This window comes from Nyctereutes procyonoides, unplaced genomic scaffold (assembly GCF_905146905.1).
Source record: "Nyctereutes procyonoides isolate TBG_1078 unplaced genomic scaffold, NYPRO_anot_genome, whole genome shotgun sequence".
Lineage (NCBI taxonomy): Eukaryota > Metazoa > Chordata > Mammalia > Carnivora > Canidae > Nyctereutes > Nyctereutes procyonoides.
The window spans coordinates 10,629,675-10,651,006 of record NW_026575024.1 but is presented as its reverse complement, the minus strand read 5'-3'; the positions used below and the strand labels follow the sequence as shown (position 1 = coordinate 10,651,006).

General features: G+C 37.9%; 1 protein-coding gene across 1 annotated transcript; it reads right to left on the bottom strand.

The window, feature by feature from the left end:
• Positions 1-1,258: 1,258 nt before the first annotated feature.
• DPM1 (dolichyl-phosphate mannosyltransferase subunit 1, catalytic) lies at positions 1,259-21,080 on the bottom strand. Its single transcript, XM_055302720.1, has 9 exons — positions 20,896-21,080; positions 17,614-17,713; positions 12,235-12,268; positions 10,602-10,678; positions 10,492-10,517; positions 7,904-7,999; positions 4,761-4,829; positions 2,814-2,928; positions 1,259-1,917 (listed from the first exon to the last, which is right to left on the bottom strand). Exons 1-9 carry the CDS (start codon positions 21,054-21,056, stop codon positions 1,813-1,815), a joined length of 783 nt encoding a protein of 260 aa, XP_055158695.1. The 5' UTR covers positions 21,057-21,080; the 3' UTR covers positions 1,259-1,812.
• Between the last annotated feature and the right edge of the window lie 252 nt (positions 21,081-21,332).

Below are 21,332 nucleotides of genomic sequence, written 5' to 3'. Positions count from 1 at the left end.
CTAATTACATGTTACAGAAGACAGGCAAAATCTACTATGAAATCAGCAAAACCATTTATCTCAAGTTTAGTTTTCCTTAGGTATAGAGTTCATACAGTGAACTGTAATACAAAGGGAAAACATCTGGATTTTATCCTTGGACTAATTTACAAAGTAAAAAGAGATGCTAGCTAGGTTCACATATAAATGTTTGAGATTTTAGTGTTTAAATCATCAGATATCTTACAGAAATTCATCTAAATAGTCCAGATTCTTTTCTAAATAACTTCTACATGATAAAAGTCTTCACTGCTTAAATACTTTCTTTACTATAAATTCTAGTAGTGACAGTGTTGTGACTATGGGAGTAAGATTAAAAGATTAAAAAGGCATAAGATAGCTATCTACTCTAGTGAGGTCTGAGAAGGCAATAATTTATAATGAGTTCTCTGAGGTAGTTAATCTCTGCTCCATATACTTGACAATAAAATCTTTGGGTTTAGATGAAAAAGAGGAGAATCTAAACACTCAACAGAAAAGAGTATTGTATTTCTGTTACATTAGGTTAATTCTACATTAAACAGTGATGAATTTTCTAGTTATTAATGATGAGAGATGTCACTTCCCCAAGGAAGGTGGGTCCCTGGTGTGGATAGCTAAACAGCTCTGTGTAAAAAGGGACACAGAATAGTAGAGGCCCTTTTGGAATGTGTCCCATGGATTCAACTATGGGAGTAGGTAATGTTCAAAATGACACCAAAGGTTTTATAGTCTGATATTAATTTCTGATTACGATATGTTAGAAATGCAATTGAAAAATCAGATTTTAAATTTCTTTAAATTTCAGTCAAATTAAGCCAGGAAAATGTAATTAGGAATACTGTTCAATAAATATGCTTATTAAATAACTTAGAGATGTCTCTTCCTTGCAAAGGAAAGTCAAATTGCTCTTAAGCTTATTTGCTCAAAGTATGCCTTCCCACAAATTTAAAAGATACCATGTGTTCCATAAGCTATGCTACAGTTAAAATTTTTTTTTGAAACATTTAGCTTAGAGAAGGTAGATAAACAGAACATGTGTGTTGGCTTTAATGAACAACTTAACAGTGCACTCACTGGTGGAACACTTAAAGCTTAGTAAGATGTTTAAAAATACTATAGCAGCTAAGTATTGAAGTCATCAAGACTACTGATGCCTCAATGTCATCAATATTTTTTCCTACTGATAGAAGGCACTGCTGAAGATAGAAAAAAAAAGTAGCTATGCAATCAACGGATGTCAAGTTTCCAATTCACAATATGTATTTTAAATAAACTTGCTTTGACAGATGAAATTGTGGCCTAAACATATTGTTTTATCTAGTTTAAGAAATTTGAGATACATTTTTAAAGAAGGGGCAGAGGTGTCTACTTCTTCATATGTACAGAAACAGCCATATATATTTCATGAATATAATTAACATTCTTCTTACTTCTGTTATCTATTACAATGAGCTATGAATCCAGTTTTTTAATATACTTCAAAGTCTTTGCCATGTAAGAAATTCTGCACTCACATACTCTAATGAAAGCTCAGTATTTTCTGAAAAACCGAATACATTTATTTACAAGTCTTAATAATACAGCAAAATGTAAATGAAAATTGAAAACACTGCTCATTTTTCTAATTTAATTTGACATATAAAATGGAGTTTCCTCAGAAAAAAAGATTCGTATGAAATTTACCTTACCTTATGATTTATGCTCTAAGAGTACATTTTATAAAAATCAGCAACCAGGCTTCTTTTATGTTTAAATGAACTCAACATGATAAGTATAATGAATAACTTTCTTTTATGTAGTAGCAAAGAGAGTCAATAATCCTTTCAAGAAAGAGACTATTTCATTTCCTCCCAACTTGGATTCACCATAAACTCGATCCACAAATGATATTGGAACCTAGTAAAAAAAAAAAAATATATACGTTAAGTCAGTCTTCAAAAATACCATAAAGAAAACACAGCATGCATACGACAATACAATACAAATAAGATTTGTCTTATGATAGTAAGTCCTTCAAGGTGGTTCAGAATTACATGATACTTACAGCAAACTGTACCTCCAAATCTTTAAACATTTCATTACCTAAAAATAAGTCATATGAACCAAATCTACACCCATATGAAAAGCAATGATCCTGAATATTAAGCTGTTGACAAAGTTTTAACCTGTATTTTGAGAAAAAATTATACTCCAAAAGTAAAATGGCCTTTCACTTAATTTTTTCAGTAGTCCATTAAATCTGTCACTATGTTTTAGTGTTAAGTTATAAATCTTAACACTTCCACAAGAGACATACGACATTCTAGTTATTTTCTTGCTATGAGTAAGGCATCAGGGTTAAAGAGAAGAGCCTTTCCTAAGAGCTCACTAGCTAGCTGTAAATATTACTGACCACTTCCTGTCCCCATAATTCCTGTCCTCTTCACTTACTCATAGAAAATGGCAAATGGATTCATGATTTGAGTGGCTCCTGGCTATGGGAAAAAGAAAAGGAGCAAACACATTCATCCCACAATGCTGAGTGGTCAGAAGAAAGGGCAAGCAAGATGCAGAAGGTACCGGCAACTTTTAGTTCTTTAAAAGGGAATGGTGCCTTCTATTAATGTTTTAAATCTCGGTAGGTCAAATGTACTTAATTTGAAAGTGACTTTTCACCCTTTGGTGCATGGATATTCTAAACAACTAGAAGACTTCATATATTTAATAGTCATGCAAGTTAAACTTTTTACTAGAAGTCTAAACCTGTTTCTTTATGAGGAATACAACATACTATTTACCATCAGTCTGCCTACCTCGCCAATAGTATAATTCAACTGTCTTGCCCGAACAATCATCTCCATCTGGAAGACGTAGCCTTTAGAAACACATTTTTCTATCAATTTCTGTAGAACTTCTCTTCGATATAACCTGTGAGAAATTAAAATATACGTGAACACCTAGATATATACTTGTTTACAGGTATCTTGACTTTTTGAAAGTTCACTGGTTATTTATAAACCTAAAACTTTCATTAGTCATTTGTATGCAGAAAAACTGTCACGGCTTATGATTATGATACATTTGTCCTGAACTGGAACAGTCATGAAATATTTAGTAAATAATTTAGAATAATTTTGAAAATGAATTTTTAGTATCTTTTAGGAAATTTTTTTTCTACCATACTACCAGAAATTGTAAAAATACAGCAAAGTGAATCATTTGAAGCAGAACCACCCACTGGTTTTAGCTTTAAATTTTAAAATTTATTTTTAAAGTTGACTGAAGAAAACTGGTTTCAAATATTGTAACAATAGAGTTGATAGATGATGATTGATCAACAATATAAAGGAGATGACAAGAGCAAACCCAGTAATTAACAGGTGTTTCCTCATAAATGTCTGAGCAGTTTCTATTTCCCAACATCTACTAAATAAATTAACCTGGGATAAACAAAGTCCCTTTAGGGGACTTAATAACAGGGAGCTCCTGAAGAAAGTGACTAGGTTCACCCACAGGACTTCCCAGCTGCTCTCTCTTTGTAAATCTGATGGGCTATGTTTGGCGTGCAGCCCATCTAAAGTGGGGCGGCACATCTGCCCATGACAGGTGTCTAACTGTGACCTCAAATGGTAACAGCTGTATCCTCCCAGGATCGCCTCAATCCTGCAATGCATAGGTTCCTATCTTTTTTTTTTTTTAAGATTTATTTAATTTATTTATGAGAGAGAGAGAGAGAGAGAGAGAGAGAGAGAGAGAGAGAGAGAGGCAGAGACACAGAGACACAGGCAGAGGGAGAAGCAGGCTCCATGCAGGGAGCCCGACACAGGACTCAATCCCAAGACTCCAGGATCACGCCCTGGGCCAAGGGCAGGCGCTAAACCACTGAACCACCCAGGGATTCCCCCTAGGTTCCTATCTTAACCTAGTCAATTTTAACAAAGGACAAAAGAATTAACATTACTTAATGGAAAAAAGCAAATGCCAAGTAATATAAATTATCAACTAATGCATGAAGTTTGGACAGGCAACATGCAGTTTCAGAGATAAATTACCCTCCCCCCAACCTGGAAGGAGGCTTTGTTCCAGTTAAACAAGAATTTCTTTTTAAAATTAAAAACATATAGAGGAGTATCCGGGTGGCTCAGTGGTTGAGTGTTTGCCTTTGGCTCAGGTCGTGATCCCAGGGTCCTGGGATCGAGTCTCACATCGGGGTCCCCACAGGGAGCCTGCTTCTCCCTCCGCCTACATATTTGCCTTTCTGTGTCTCTCCTGAATAAATAAAATCTTAAAAAACAAAAAACATTTGGAGATCAAGGTAACTGAAAACACCCAAAACATTAGCATTTTAAACTCTGTGGACAGTGCTATAAATATTCATAGAAATTGCAGAAAATTGCTGGAAGACGTGCTGTCTTTTGGAGCATATTACCAGTGATAGCAATGTTCTGAATAAGCAATGGGTAGCCACCTTGGCTCCCTGGGTCCCCCGCTAAGGGCTGAGCACCAATGTGAATGTTAACAAGCATACTAACCTAAGCCCTGTCTTTGATGCTCTTTAGAAAGTACATTTTTCCTTAAGAAGATGCTCAGTCCTCATTAGCAACTTTTAAGAAACTTCAGTCTGCCTTTTTCGGTGTGTTCCAAAACAAAAATAGGGTAGAAATGAAAAGCGTTTCTAAAAATAAGTCATTGTATATGAAGAAATTTAGACAAGAAGTTGGAAATAATTGAAAATATAAACCCACAAGTTTTTACTGTACCTGAAACTTCCTGTTAAGTCAGATGCTCCTGGTCTGAGCAAAATCTGAGTTAAAAAATTGGCCCCGCGGCTGTTTAAATAAAACAATTAGATTTTCTTTATAAAATAATTTTCGAAAAAAAAATAAAATAATTTTCGAAACAAAGAGAAACACATTGAAGATCAAAGTGCTAAAACTGCTACACTAATTCACACATGCAACACTATTTCACAAAAATGTCAATTTTATAGAAGACAAAGTTTAGCCAGTAAAAGATCTGATATTCTCATTTTTGAGAAAATAGGGACTTTTATCCTTTGAATGGACATTTAGAGAGCACCTATAAAACAATCATTCTTTTAAGCTTTAGGTAAGAAAGATAACAGATTTTTAATTCAACTTGCATGTTTGCCAACAGTCCTCATTTAGAACTATGAACATCTTTCAGACAGCAAAAGGGACCAGGGATTTGGAGTCTCCTTTTCAGATTCTAATAAGCACAAAGGATCATGGGTTTCAATCAGGCAACAGGTCAGTCTGCATAAAAATGGCACTTTTTAAAAAAAAGAAGGTATGTAAGTGGGAAAGGGTTTTGGTTTCTGGCACTCTGGAAATTGAACAAAGGTTCATTCTGAGACTGTTTCAGTCTACTTGGGCCACTATAACAAAATACTAGAGACTGGGTAGCTAATACAACAGATATTTCTTTCTCTCAAGTCCTGAGGGCTAGGAAGTCCAAGATGAAGGTGTAGCCGACCTGGCTTCTGGTGAAAACCCTCTTCCTGGCTTACAGAGGCTGCCTTCCCCACAATGTGCTCACAGTGGGGAGGAGGGCAACAGAAGCCAAGCTCTCTGGTCTCTTCTTGAAAGGGCAATAATCCCACTATGAGTGCCCCACGGTCACTAAATTTAATTATTCCCAAAGACCCCACCCTCAAATACCAACACTTTGAAGGTAAGGTATTTTAACACATACATTTTAGCAGACATCCAGTCTATAACAATGACAGCATATGTACTTCAAACACAACTAAGTATCAATTTCAAGCTATTACTAATAGCTATTATTAACATTTCAAAAAGATCTGAAATACTCTTGGAAAAAGTGACTTTCATATTACAGGTATTTTAGTGAGCTCTAATTCAGGGAAAAAAAGTTTTCTGGGGCAGACTGGAAAGAAGAGCTTCTCTCCAAAGCCTAGGTAACTACCAAGGGCCTCCCTAGGAAAGATTATTTCTATACAGATAACATGGTTAGGGATATAGCTGAGATAATGGCTAACAAAAACATTTTCCCTTTCAAGTTGCTTCCAATAACAATAATTCTAGGATACAGCTTACCCCTCAAAATGGGTTTAGTCAAAGGAAAGTGAGCATATGTATATATAGGTGTACGTATACATATATATTTGTACCTCTATCAAGCGAATGTATTTTTAAATTGGGGTTTTTAACATTAAAATGCAGCAAGAGTCAAACAGGCTTGGATTCAAATTCTAGTCTACACAAATGAGTTTGTGGGCAAGTGATTACATAATCTTTCTCAGGAGTATATACTCTAAGTCAGAGTAGACATTAACAACTAATGACAAACGCTACTCAATACAACTTAATAATCCAACTAAAAATTGTAAAGGGTCTCTGACTGGGACTCCCTAATTTTAAATAAGAGCTGCAATGACCAAATTCAGAGCGCCTAAGAGATCACTCACTTGTTGGTCTCAACATTGGCCGCACAACAAAATCATACAGAGAGCCTGTGAAAAATACTGTTTTGCCCCGCCCATGGAGATCCATTCACACAGTGTGTGAATGAGAATGGGACAGATCCAGTCTACAGTGTGTGCATGAGAATGGGAAAATGACAAGGAACAGTCATGTATGACTTTCTCTCTATGTGATTCCAATATTCAGCAGGATTAAAAACCAGTTTTATCCAACCCCTTCATTTCACTGAAGATTGAGACTCTTACAGGTCTTCAAAGACTTGCCCAAGGTTCCACAGTTAAAACAGTCAGAACTGAGATTAACAGGATCTTCCATAAGAATGAAAAGAGTAATAAAAAGCACTAATACTAGTAAGAATACATATAAAGGTATGCTGTCATATATTAAGTAGTAAGCGACATAGATCCCTTATAGGCTAAAATAGATCTCATCTTCCCAACAACTACAAAAAGGTGCTATAGGTTAAATATGGTCAGAAATTCTTTGTGGGTCTTTCGATTCTCCTTTCCCCATCCCTTGATTATGGGCTTGCCTTGGCCAAGACAATAATGCTGTTAGCCCTGGAGCCTAAGACTCAAGAGGTCTTGCTGCTGCAGCCTTGGTACTCTTAGATGCTGCCCTTAGAATGCCATGTAAGGAAGCTGGTCTAGCTTTCCAGAAGGTGCAAGAGAACTGAGATGCTCCAGACAACAACCAGATCCAACTACTAGATATGTGAATGAGGACATTTTGAATCTTCCAGCTCAGCTGACCCTCCAGCTTAAGAAGCTGCATGGACGAGCCCAGGTGAAACCCAGAGAGCCACTAGCCAAGCCACAGACTTGAGAGAAAATACTTGTTTTAAGTCACTAAACTTTAACATAGTTTGATATAATAATAGAAACTGAAACTGTTTTCTGTTTCCATTTTATGTTGAGGGAAGTAAAGCCAGAAAAGGTACAATATATTATGCTAAGTGACACAGGAATTAAATGACAGTCAGGATTTTAATCCAGGTCTAACCTCGAAGCCTCCCTACTTTATGCTGCTTAGTAAAAATTGAAATCATAAAGTGTCTCATTCATTTAAAATGATTATACACACATACACACACACGTGTGCACATAAATATAAAAAGACCACTTATTTAGTCTGAAAATACAAATAGGTTCACTTAAAGCTGAAGGTCCAGTAAAATTAATTTTGTTTAATTAGTCCATTTCTAACAAAGGTTCAAAGATTTATGCTGACTTTCCTTAGTGAAAAATATCCAAAATAAAATACTTGAATCATGGGAAAAATTGTACATAAGGAGCTATCTGGGAGTCCATATTGGAAGTTTACTATCTGATCCCAGAAATCCCAAGGGAGCATGGTAATGTAATTCAAATGCCCGTCAAAAACAAATTTCCAATAGTTACACTAAAAACTATAGAAACTGCAGCATGTGTATATACCTGATTATTTTTCTTTTCAAATCCCAGCCGTATACACCTCCATTTCCTTTGTAGCGAGTTCCAGAGACAATGTCAAAATTACCCTCCTTCTGCTTCCTGTTGAAAAAAAATAAATTAGCTGTCAATTAGAAAAAGCTATTGACCTTTCAATAGTTATTTTCTTGAGCTACACAAGAACTTTTAAGATTTGCCAAGAAAAACAATGCCAAGAAAACAGATGAACTATATCACTGAGAAATCTTTCAAAGTAAGATTTTTCAAACCTGTTTTCCTTTATTAATTCCTAAAACTAAAAAATAGTCGTATTTGCTGATTGCACCATGTGAAACCATCCTAAAACGTAATCCCCCTCCATTCTGTTCTTGGCTCCATTAAGTAAACAGTGCTAAAACAGCCTGGTAACTCGCCATACCTTTCCCCTTCCAGAGAAATGAAGATACATATAAACCCCAGGGATTCTGGATGTTTAACAAAACTGGAACCCCAAAAGGTACATTCTGCCTTTTGTCAGTTAACAATATACATAATGGAAATCATGGATATCCTATAGGTCCACAAAGACATTCTTTCTAATAGCTGCAAAAATATCCCAGAGAACACTGGACCCATATACTTGTATGGCTGTTTTCATGGTGGGTCTTCTCACCCCCCAACACCACAACCACAATGAATAGCGTGTGGCAACATTCTTACAAATATCTATCCTGGTGCTTATACAACCCAAAGTGGAAACAAATGTTCCAAGTATTTTGAACAGTTATCACCAGAAATTACTTTCCAAAAAGGTTGTAGCAACTCATGCTTCCTCCAGCAATAGTTGTGTGTGTCCATTTCCTGCCATTTTATCTGTGCTAGATGCGCTGCTCTTTAAGTTTGTAATTATGATAAACTAACAGGTTATAAAATACAGCCACAGTTATCTCGGTTCGTGTTTCCCTGACAACATCCCAGGGTGTCTTCCCTCAGGTTTATTAGCCATTGGTCTTTCTTCTACATATGGCCTCTTTGTATCTTCCACACATTTTCTATTCCCCTGGTTCCATTTCCTTCTCAGGTCAAAGGGGCTCTTGGGAATTAGATTATACAGGCAGAGAAGATGTCTCTGAGGTGACTTTATGCAGAGATCAAAGGATGAGAAGTAGCTGGCTATTAAGGAGCAGGGTAAGGGCATTTTATTTATTATTTTTAAAAGATTTATTTGTTCATGATAGACATAGAGGCGGGGAGAGAGAGAGAGAGGCAGAGACAGGCAGAGGGAGAAGCAGGCTTCACGCTGGGAGCCTGACGCGGAACTCAATCCCGGGAGCCCAGGATCATGCCCTGGGCCAAAGGCAGGTGCTAAAACCTCTGAGCCACCCAGGGATCCCAGGGTAAGAGCATATTAAGGCAAAAAAACATAGCACCCTGTGTGACACAGCAATGGAAGGAGTATGCCCGAAGCAGCGAGTGGAGGGGAAGAGCACAATGATGAGCTCAGAAAGGGAGGCAAGGGCCAGATTACATAGCGGTTTAATGGGCAAGGAAAAGAATGAGTTTCTTCCCATCTGTTAATGAGATCTTGCTGAAGTAACTGAAATAGGAGAGTAACATTACCTAATTGTTTTAGTATATTTAGTTCAATATACAACAGTTTCTAAATTCTTATTCTGAGTGGTTTCAAGTTGTCTTGGATTTTTTTTTTATTTTTTATTTATTTTATTTATGATAGTCACAGAGAGAGAGAGAGAGAGAGAGAGAGAGAGAGGGAGGCAGGCAGAGACACAGGCAGAGGGAGAAGCAGGCTCCATGCACCGGGAGCCCGACGTGGGATTCGATCCCAGGTCTCCAGGATCGCGCCCTGGGCCAAAGGCAGGCGCTAAACCGCTGCGCCACCCAGGGATCCCAATGTCTTGGATTTTCTAATACAACTACATTGCTTGCAAAATACAATTTTGTATGCTTTATTAAGGTTTACACTAAATTCTTGTTCTCACATCACTTAAAATGTCTACATGATATATAGTAACAGCTGGTATGTCTACCTTGATGCATTTATTAACGATTCAACATTTCATCATTTAGTAAGATGGCTGTGTTAGGAGTGGGCTGTCTTTATCAAATTTAGGTGGTTTCCTTTTATTTCTATTTTCAAGGTTTTATTAGAAGTGGCAAATACAGTTATTGAATTACACCTTTTACTATCTATAGACTTAACCATACTGCTTTGTTAATGTGACAAATAAGTTATATGGATGAATTCTTAATGATGAACCATTCTGGCATTCTTGGAATAAACCCTATTTATTCATGGTGTTTTACCCTTTGATACAGGGCTAAATTTCCCTTAATAGGGAAGTCACCTGCCATCTTTTCCTGTAGTCTGGGAGAATTTAGATTAGATAATAAAGGAATTATCTGTTGACTATCCCGAAAATATTTCATTTAGTCACATATCTCTAGTTATGAGCCTCAGATCTACATGTTGGTTTCATTTCCGACAGCAAACTTAAAATAGCATGTGCATTCTTAATTAGTAAAAAATGAAAATAAGTCCAAAATTAACATAAATGATTTGAATTATAATTCTTTCAAATATTAAAAATACCTACCTAATGAATTCAGGAATAAATTTTGGCTGAAATTTAGAAAAAATAAACATTAGATGAGTAAAGCAGGCTTAGACTATGATGAATAACTAATAAAGAAAGATACCACTTACATGATGTGAGAGATCAGCATCCATAATAATTATGTAGTTTCCTGTGGCATGTTTCATTCCATGAATATACGCAGTTCCTAAAAATGAATATATATCCATTAAAGAAAACTGTCAGAAATGCTTAAATATATACCTGAACAGGGAAGAAATTAAGCATCTGAAAAGCATCATTAGTTCCTTAAAGGCAATACTAAACTATAATTAAATCTTTATTTATTCTCTATTAACTACACTTCTCTGTTCCATTCTTTCATCTCCAACCTCACCTTAGTCCCAAGCACCACCTTCTGATGCTTGGATCCCCAGCTAACAAGTATTTCCCTGCTTCTGCTTTTCCCATCACTCCTGGCCGATTTCCACAAAAGCTACCCACTGAGTGTCATCTACACTGTAAGCCTAGTACACTAGAGCCCTGGCCTGGTATTTGGGGTCAAAGGCGCAGCCTGCAATTACTTAGCCACCTCCTTGCCTAAAAGGTCCCCAGGGACCTGGCAGATAAGGATAAGTGGGGATTTGGGGCTTCCCGCATTCTCTAGTTCCAAACCACCACAGTATAACAAGGCTGAACTCTTCTAATTTCTTTTGGTAAAAAGTGAGGATCACAGCTTTTTGGATTTCCTCTGACTGGTCAGGAATTCTTGGTTGCTTTCATGGCAGGTCCCAGATAATTTCAATCTCAAAGAACCTCTGGGTTCAGATACTCAGAACACCTGATGATACATGAGAACTGATGGTCTTCAAGACAGCAAATACTCAATTTTTAAGAACTGTGCTTCCAATTTTTCAGTGAAATTATACCACTTCTCAACATAAGCAACTGTAACCAACAACAGAAATCAAGGCACTGAGATATTCATCTCAGAATGACTTAGTTCATCTGAGACTTTCTATAGCCCTGTTTAAAAACTAGAAAAGTTTTTAAAAATAAAGAACAACTTTTTGCAACTTATTAAGAAATTTTCAAAGATTAATGGCTAAAGTGGTGTGCTGGTCCAAAACATTTCCACTCAGATACCTTCTCTGGCCCTTCCCTAATCTGCTCTACATTGATGGAAATACAGTTCCCAGGTGGTGTCTTCAATTGGCTCAACTGGATAGTTTTGGGAGGCAGGAGGGGATAGTTTCTAGGAGAGAGAAAAGGAAAAGTCTAAATGTGCCCCCATGCTCCTTACCCTGCCTCCCAGCAATGACTGGATATCCTCCATGGCACTAGCTCCGCCAGGGATCCCCCACTTCATCATTGTCCCCCCTTCTAAACAGCCTAGGTTCCTGGGCTCCAAAAACACCATCTCTTCCAACTGTTGCTCCATTCTTAGGATGGAAGCAACCTCTGGCTATTACTAGTGAGTAGCCTCACTGTTCCATTTGGCTTCTCAGCATTCCTTCACCTATGTAACCAGATTCTTCGTATTAAATTCCCTGTACTGAAAGACTGACAGTGGTTTCTGTTTTCCCAAGTGGACCTTGACTGATACAGGCAACTCCAGTGAAACTATTTAGATGTCATTAAGATCATTAAAAACCATCACAGGAGGTCACTGTATTTTGGCCTTGTTCCAAATTAGGAAAATACACACTGGAAAATCTTAACCAAGGCAAGGAGCAGGTATGAGGGGTAAGAGGTTCTACTTACCTAGGCCTAACTTTTTCTCCCGTGGTCTCAGAAGCTGCAAGAATAAGAAATGGCATTTTAACACAAACACTAAAACAAAAAAACCCAAGAAAACAAAAAAACCTTTATTATAGGTGTTTATTCCTTTAAATTAAAATATAGGTGCACTTATTAGACCTTACAGCCAAGTATGCTTAACATTTTTTGCCAAAGCAAAAAAATATTTAGTAACAAATCAAATAGTTTAACAGCTTGGAAAAACAACATTCTTTCACTTTAATTCTGCAGGTCATATTCTGAACATTTTTTCTGGAGCTATCCACCAGAAAATAGTATATAAACAATGTTATGTCTATTACTTGATTTATCATTTTGAACATTATCTGTTGATTCTTTCCCCAAGAAAACCAAGGATTTAACTCATTTGTTCTTTTTTTTTTTTTTTTAAGATTTTATTTATTTATTCATGAGAGAGGCAGAGGGAGAAGCAGGCTTCATGCAGGGAGCCTGATGTGGGACTCATCCTGGAACCCCGGGATCACGCCCCGAGCCAAAGGCCGACACTCAACCACTGAGCCACCCAGGCATCCCGTTAACTCATTTATCCTATAACTTCTTGGAGTACTTGATAGCCACGTTTGTTTTCTCAATTCCTGTTGTGATTTTATTTATGTTGATTTCTTTTTTCTTTGGCTTAAGGTTACAAGGCAGACAATATATGGTCAGTATTTAATGGTAGTCAGGTTGGTTCCAGGTATTTGCTATTATAAATATTGCTATAGGGCAGCCCGGGAGGCTCAGCAGTTTAGCACCGCCTTCAGCCCAGGGCCTGATCCTGGAGTCCCACGTCGGGTTTCCTGCATGGAGCCTGCTTCTCCCTCTGCCTGTGTCTCTGCCCCCCCCCCCCCGCCCGCCGTGTCTCTCATGAATGAATGAATGAATGAATAAATAAATAAATATTGCTACAATAAAGATACTTGTACATATATCCTTTTGCAGAAATCCTGTTATTTCTGTAATTGGCATGATAAAAGCGGAATCACTGGATGCAAGAGTATGCACACTTATTTCTTTGAATTCCTATTATGATTTTAAATGCTGCCATCACTGCATCAACTTATCCTGACTTTATGCTTGGAGACCTCATTACATTCTCTACTGGCCCAATGACATGACTTTAAGAATTAGATGCCTAACAAGAAAACTAATATTTTTTCTTTTCTTACTGTTTGTCAATCACTTAGTCTATTATTATTATTATTATTATTTTGCTTCATATATAAATCTTGACTTACTTGTTTAGCTTTTTTCTTTTGTCTGGAAATTTATGAAAAAGTAGAATGCCAAGATTTTGACTCTAAGTTTCTGAGGTACGGGGCTCAAACAAACTCACTCCCGAGCCTATCTTGTCCCCTTCTGCGTATGCCAGGGTATAAGAGGGCTACCTCAGACTGCAAATCTCTAAACAAAGTATTTTCTGTTCAATTCAACCAGTTAATTTCTTTTTTTTAACTTCATGCAAACTCCTGTAGGTCTTGGGGAGGAACGCAGATAAAATACACTCCTGCTCAATTAGCTCTTATATAGAAAACTAGACATTCAGTGAATAAAATCAAAAAAGTTATGTTAGGTTTTGATTTTGATTGATAGTTACTGACAAAATATTGACCTGGTATCTGCCTTAAAGAAAACAAATCCATTAAAGTTCACCTTAGATTTTCTATAATCCTTTTCTTAGATTTTTCCTACTGGAAAAATTTTTTCTCAAGTTTTTATAAAATATAAATCATGTTGTATATGATAGAGTATTATGGAAGAGTTAAAAGAATGAGATAATTTAGTGATAAAAAATCTCGGGATCCCTGGGTGGCGCAGCGGTTTGGCGCCTGCCTTTGGCCCAGGGCGTGATCCTGGAGACCCGGGATCGAATCCCACGTCGGGCTCCCAGTGCATGGAGCCTGCTTCTCCCTCTGCCTGTGTCTCTGCCTCTCTCTCTCTCTCTCTCTGTGTGACTATCATAAATAAATTTAAAAAAATTAAAAAAAAATCTCTCAGCTACAATTAAAAATCAACAGAATGATAGAGGCAGATTGCATTTATGTTTAAAAACAAAAAGCACTACATTGCCTAGTTCTACAAATGTAGACACACATACATATATGCACAAAGGTTTGAGGCAACCCACACCAACTTGCTGACTGGGGTCTCCCCTGGAGAAGGGACTAGGAGGTGGATCACAAAAATGCTCATCAAAGGCAACTTCAGTTCTATCAGTAACTTTTTCATTTTATAACAAGAATGTAGTTTTTCATTTATTATGCAATAAAAAGTTCCCATTGTTTCACTGCTTTACTTTCCAATCCTTAGTTTCATCCCCTCCCTTTTCCACCCCTTCAGGTTAATGAGGATGGCATAAAGTAGTGAAACGCACCATAAGGAGAACCATTGTGAGCTCACAGAAAGTATGCACAAGACATACTTTGAAGAATGCTTACCACAACTGCTTATGAGATACTTCATGTGATGCTATAATTTAACAAAAAAATTATTTTGTATAAAGTACTTGTCATAAAAAATCTTGATGACACTTTAGAAAACCTAGGATCACACAGTATTTGAGTGGACCACACTCTCAAATTCAAAAAGTTGAAAGGAAGAATGAAAAGAAAAACAAATCTTCAGCTAAGAAAGGCTGTTTTTGTACATTAAGGCACTGATCTTTCTGTTAGATAATATTTTGGTACTTAGGGATAAACAACAGAAATCAATCTTTCAATCCCACAGTTGTGTTAGACATTTTAAATTAATGAACATATATTACATTTTGTTAAAATAACAATTTGTAAAAATACTAAACTATGAAATAACATAGGTGACTTAAACTAATCTCAAGTTGGAGGCTGAAACAGATGACCTAAATCAGGTGTAACAGATGCGCTCAACAAGGAAAGGCTGAAGCCTAATCTCAGACCCTCCTGCCCAGTAACCCTGGTTAACAATACAGGATATGTACCTTCAATTTTTCTAGGGTCCCATCTTCACTGTTAGCTGTGTAACCTTGGAAAGTGACAAACTCTCATCTCAGTTTAGGTTAAAGGGAAAAAACAACTTTGTTTTCTGAAATATTCATTTTAACCAGTTTGAAAGACTAGCGAACAAAGCATCCATGCTGAATATTTTGATATTCTAAGAAATCTTCAATAATTTTTCTCCATCTCCTCTCCCAACTAAACACACACACCTAAAAGCAAGTAAGCACCATCCACAGCATGGCTTGATATTGTTGGGGGGAATAATTTTCTAGTTTAAATGATTCAAAGGTCAGTAATAAAATAATGAAGGAACGGGATTTCCCTGGTAATACAGGAAAATCCTAATCCTGATACAATTTTTTCCTCATTATTTTGAATTTTATGGGCTTGATGGGAAAAATGGAACTTTTTGAGGGTCACATTGTTTTAGAATTTAAAAAGCTCAATTTAGTAGACATACCCTAGGATCAACCAATCAATTACAACTCAAGGCTGAATGAAGTTCTCTGACAAAAGTATTCAAAATACTGTCAGGTTGATGCTCCCAGATTAAATAACATATAACTCAGAGTATTCTATATAATAACAAATGTGATTTAGTGCATTGGTTCACAGTCTCTAAAGAAAAACTGGGGAACTGTTAACCAAAAAATGAACCTGTTACTACTAGAAGGCTGAAAATCTGTCAATTTTTAATCTCCTCCTGTACATCAGGAGATATTCAGACGATTGGAGGTGTGATAGATCTTTGAGTTACCCATGTGTGATATGGAAATAATAACTAGCATAGAAGAGATTTATTATCACGTGTATAAGAGTCAACATCTTTCCTTTAAACTGCTCCCACTGACCACCACCTCATCCAACTGAACAAAAATTATTTCACTGTCAGGATTAAGTAAGAACATGTGTACCCAGTGAAAGCTTTTTATAATGCTTAATTGCCTTTTCTTAAAATGCAAATATCAATAAAGGTTCTCCAAGAGATTTTTGTGTATGTCTATACTGATGGTTCTCTTTTGGGAGGAAGGGACAATTTTGCCCAAAAGGGGTCATTTGATGCTACTCAAGAGACATTTTGGTTGCCACCTTGGGGAGAAGGGCTGCTAATGGCATCTAGTGGGTAGAGTCCAGGGATGATTTAAATGTTCAATTACAGGGATGCCTGGGTGGCTCAGTGGTTAAATGTCTGCCTTCAGCTCAGGGTGTGATCCCGGGGTCCTGACTGAGTCCCACAGCAGGCTCCTCACAGGGAGCCTGCTTCTCCCTCAGCCTGTATTTCTGCCTCTCTTTCTCTCATGAATCTCTTTTTAAAAAAATAATAAAAAATAAATAAATGTCCTATTACAGCCCCTACCCCCCATCCAAGGCAAAGAATTAGGTCCCAAATGTCAATAGTGCCAAGACTGAAAAACTCTATGTGTAAAATACCCAATGCCTAGCATGTGTTTTCTAATTAAATCTGGACTTAATTGAATGCTTTTAGCCTAAGAATTATCTAAAGCTGAGCTCACAAGTATATTCAAACACTTATAAATACAAACCATTATAAAAATAAACCAGTGATCAAAAACAAAAATTATAAAGCCATTATAAAATGAATTCTACATCTAAGTTACTCCAGTAGAAAAACAACATCCTTTAAAGTACTGTGGGAAAATCTAAAATTTAAGACTTAGAAAGTCAATCCACTCTGGTAAAACTGTTCTACAGATAAAAAGAAAGATGGCAAGTGCTCTGAAAAATAGAAATGCCAAATTCCACATGAAAACAATCACCCTTCCCAGCTAACAAGGTTTTATAGTTCCGAAAAAGGGAGCCAGAAAGATCAAGACATGCATTACTAATTGCAATCTAGTTCAGTAACATTCCTTATCAATTCAGTATCATGCTTTAATTTTGCCCTTCAAGGAAACTTATCTGCAGAGTAAGTTATAAAAACAGTTTATTTAAAGGTTGACTTGGGGCACCTGGGTGGCTCAGCGGTTGAGCGTCTGCCTTTGGCTCAGGGTGTGATCCCACAGTACCGGGCTCGAGTCCCACATCCAGCTTCCTGCATGGAGCCTGCTTCTCCCTCTGCCTGTGTCTCTGCCTCTCTCTCTCTGTGTCTTTCATGAATAAATAAATAAAATCTTTAAAAACAAAAAAACAAAGGTTGACTACTTTGCTGTAAAATTACGACTGACCCAACAACCAAAGGCATATAAAACTTTAATAAGCACAATGAAAATGCATCTGAATTCCAAGTATATAAAATGCTTTCTATTGTTTCAGTTTCCAAAAAAAATAGATTGAATTTAAGCATTGACATTTCTCATCTTTCCCCTAGACAAACACAAGTGATATAAAAAAAATGTTCACGACTTACAATTTTGTCTGACCCATAGATCTTCTCCAGCTGTTCAGCAACGTCCCTTGTTCCATCTGGGCTTCCATCATCTATGATTATAATTTCATAATTGATTCCACTAAAATTAAAAAAAGTGAAAGTTTGTATTGTTTGTGGAGACAACATTCTCAAATTAAAAAATATTTTTAAATTACTAATTCTTTATTCTTACGAGCATAAGGGGAATTTGTCAGAGTAATCACTAAGGAAAACTTCAATTACCAAATGAAATAAATGTCAAGCATTTAGTATTTCACCTCCAAACTCAGCATGTTGCTGAAAAATGCTATGATGAAGTCCTGAGATATTAAAAAAAATTCTCAGAAAACATACTCTTTAGTTTAAAAACTCAGAGCAATTATATATATAATATCACAGTTTTACTTACAGACTTTAGAAATAGAATTGTATAACCTTAATATCAAATCTTAGTTATAAAAAATATTTCAAAAGTACATTTAGAAGATATCTCAAGTTGATTGAGCTGAGTGAATATTCTCTTAAACTTAATCCGAAATAGATTTAAATAACATAATGAGGAACAAATATGATTTCATTTCACCATTAAAAAAAAAAAAAACCCTCGGGATCCCTGGGTGGCGCAGCGGTTTAGCGCCTGCCTTTGGCCCAGGGCGCGATCCTGGAGACCCGGGATCGAATCCCACGTCAGGCTCCCGGTGCATGGAGCCTGCTTCTCCCTCTGCCTGTGTCTCTGCCTCTCTCTCTCTATCTGTGTGATTGTCATAAATAAATAATAATAATTAAATAAAAAAAAAAACCCTCTTTAAAATGGTGACATAGGGTTGTCTGGGTGGCTCAGCAGTCGAGCATCTGTCTTTGGCTCAGGTCGTAATCCCGGGGTCTTAGGACAGAGTCCTGCATCGGGCTCCTTGCATGGAGCCTGCTTCCTCCTCTGCCTGTGTCTCTGCCTCTCTCTTTCATGAATAAATAAATAAAATCTTTAAAAAATAAAATAAAATGGTGTCAATCTTTTACACCATTATTTCAAATAGCTGTACCCATTATCTCACACTATTAAATACAAAAACACAGAATTACATAAGATTTCAATGTGCTTCAAAATAAACATCTCTCTCTGGGCTTTCCATTCACTTTATGTTATAGTTTCTATTCTAAAAACAAGCCAACACAATACTTGGTTGTACATGTGATCACTATTTTTTCCCCTACCCTGTTTTAGAAGATTTTTTTTTTTAATTACTTTATTGGGAAACTTACGGGGAAACTATAGGAAGCGAAGCGCACCAAACTCCTGCAACACTGTTTCCTCTTGGTCCATACTAAAAACATGTAAGAAAACTGACCAGAAAACACATTCCACAGTTAAATGCTTTAAAAAAAATCAGCCCTAACAAACTAGGAAGAAAGCTAAACTCAACCCCAGCCTATGGGTTAAGAGTAAATACCAGGACTTCAGTTGCTCGAGGGGCTTTATTTTGGGCAATTGCTTTACAAGCAGAAATATGTAAGATGTTGACTCTAGTTGTTATGTTGAAAGAGCCAAATTTCATAAACAAATGAAGTCATTTGTTAGCAAATTATACTTTCACTTCAAGGTGCCCAGACCACCTGAGGGTAAGGTAGTTAAAGGAATTTGACTTCATCTGAAATGAAAATTGTTTCCTTCATTAAACATCTCTGATTAAGGCAAAAAAATATGTGAGACTCAGAAGACACATTGAACAAGACTGACGATATGACAATTTCTCTGTGGAAAGTGCTTATAGAAACCAAAATAAAAAGATAATTAAAAAGAGGAGAAAAGGTATGAATTAAAAAAAAAAAAACTATGAGGAGCCAGGCACATTGAGATAATTATGCCAATGAAATAATTATAGTCAAAACAGCAATGTTTGGAGAGTAGCATTTCCAAAAACGTTAAGTTCACTAAAGCTTGGGTTGACTGGTTAGTGGGGAAACAGGCACTCTTCCAATGACAGGCCTAAGTCGGTACAACCTTTTTTTGGAGGGAGGGGGGGTAAGCAATTGTATAATAACTGTCAATTTTTTTTTTAAGATTTTACTTACTTATTCATGAGAGAGACACGCACACACACACACAGAGGCAGACACACAGGCAGAGGGAGAAGCAGGCTCCATGCAGAGAGCTGGACGTGGGACTCGATCCCGGGTCTTCAGGATCACGCCCTGGGTGGAAGGCAGGTGCTAAACCGCTGAGCCACCCAGGGATCCCAATAACTGTCAATTTTAAGCACATCTGTTGACCCAGCAATTCTATCCTGAAGACTTTATCCCCAGTACACTAGTCAAAGTATGGGTGTTATTTGTTGCAACATTCTTCTAATAGATAAGCCCCCACCATGTGCTGAGCCCTTATCTAAATGCTGGAAAATACCGTGTGAACAAAGCCCCTGTTTTCATTTGTAAAGCACACGTCAACAAGGGGAAAACAAAAAAGTCCTAGAAATAATCTGCGTCCAGGGATGACCCGGTTACGTTACAACACAGTCATGTGGAATATGGTCTCATTTTCAAAAGTTAATTTCCTAAGTTGGTCCGTGTTGATAATGGAAAGGCCTTCAGAGATCCATCCGTCCCACCCATGATCCCGCTGGTGCAACCCTAAAACAAGTTACTTCTCTACCGATACCAGGGTTTTTCTGGGGGAAAAAAAAAATTTTTTTTTTTAAAATATATCGTATAACGCTTTCAAATTCAAACTCTAAAAGCTCCAGTTTCTAACGACCGTTATCAGACATCCACGAGTGACCAACGAAGTTGCCCAGCCCAGCAGCAGCAGCAGCAGCAGCTCCCTAACCCACAGAGATCAAACCTCATGCTTACATAAGCACTCGGCACGGGGGCGGGAGTGAGCGTGCTCATTTAGACTCCCGGCTCCTGCCGCATCCTGACCACCTAGGAGTAAAAGAGGGAGGTCAAGCTTTCAACCTCGCTGCAAACCAAAGGGTGCCCAACCCGACCAAAAAAAAAAAAAAAGAAAGAAAACAAGAGAAAGCACACGGGGGAAGGGGGAGGGGGAGGGGGACGGGAGTGTACAATAAACGGGGTGTCTCACAACACCCAAGGGCAGGCATGAGACCCCGAGACAACCCCAGAAGCATCCGCGTCTGCTCGCCCCAAGGGTGGCCTCCTCTCCAGGGCTTCCCTCGAGAGCCGAAGGCAGGCCGCGCAGAGCCGCCTCGCGCAGCCAACCGCCGACACCCGGGCCGGCCACGCCAGCTCGTCTCACTCCTCGGGGAGGGAGGCCGGGCACGCTACCTCTCGGAGAAGCTTTTCACCAGCAGCCACACGATGAGCGGTAGGTTCTCGCGCTCGTTGTAGGTAGGCAACAGCACCGAATACTTGTCCTGTCGCGGGGCGCGTCCCTCCGGCTCCCGCCGAGACCTACGAGGGCTACCGCTCGCTTCCTCGGAGGCCATCGCGGAACTGCGCGAGTCGCCGGAAGCGGAATGACGTCAACGCGGCGCGGGAAGGGGACGGGTCGGACCGTACCAAATCCGGAAAGAGGGGGGGAAGCGGGCTCTGTGTGTGTGTGTGTGTTTAGGGGAAGGGTTCTAGTTCTCCTAAAGCTCTCTTCGTGGCTCCATTGGAAGTATTCAGGAACTGTGAAACATAAATGTTGAACCTGAGCGTTTCTTCGTGAGGTTCATGTCTACTTCTCACTTTTCCCCCCAAACTCCGGGGCCGCGCTTTAG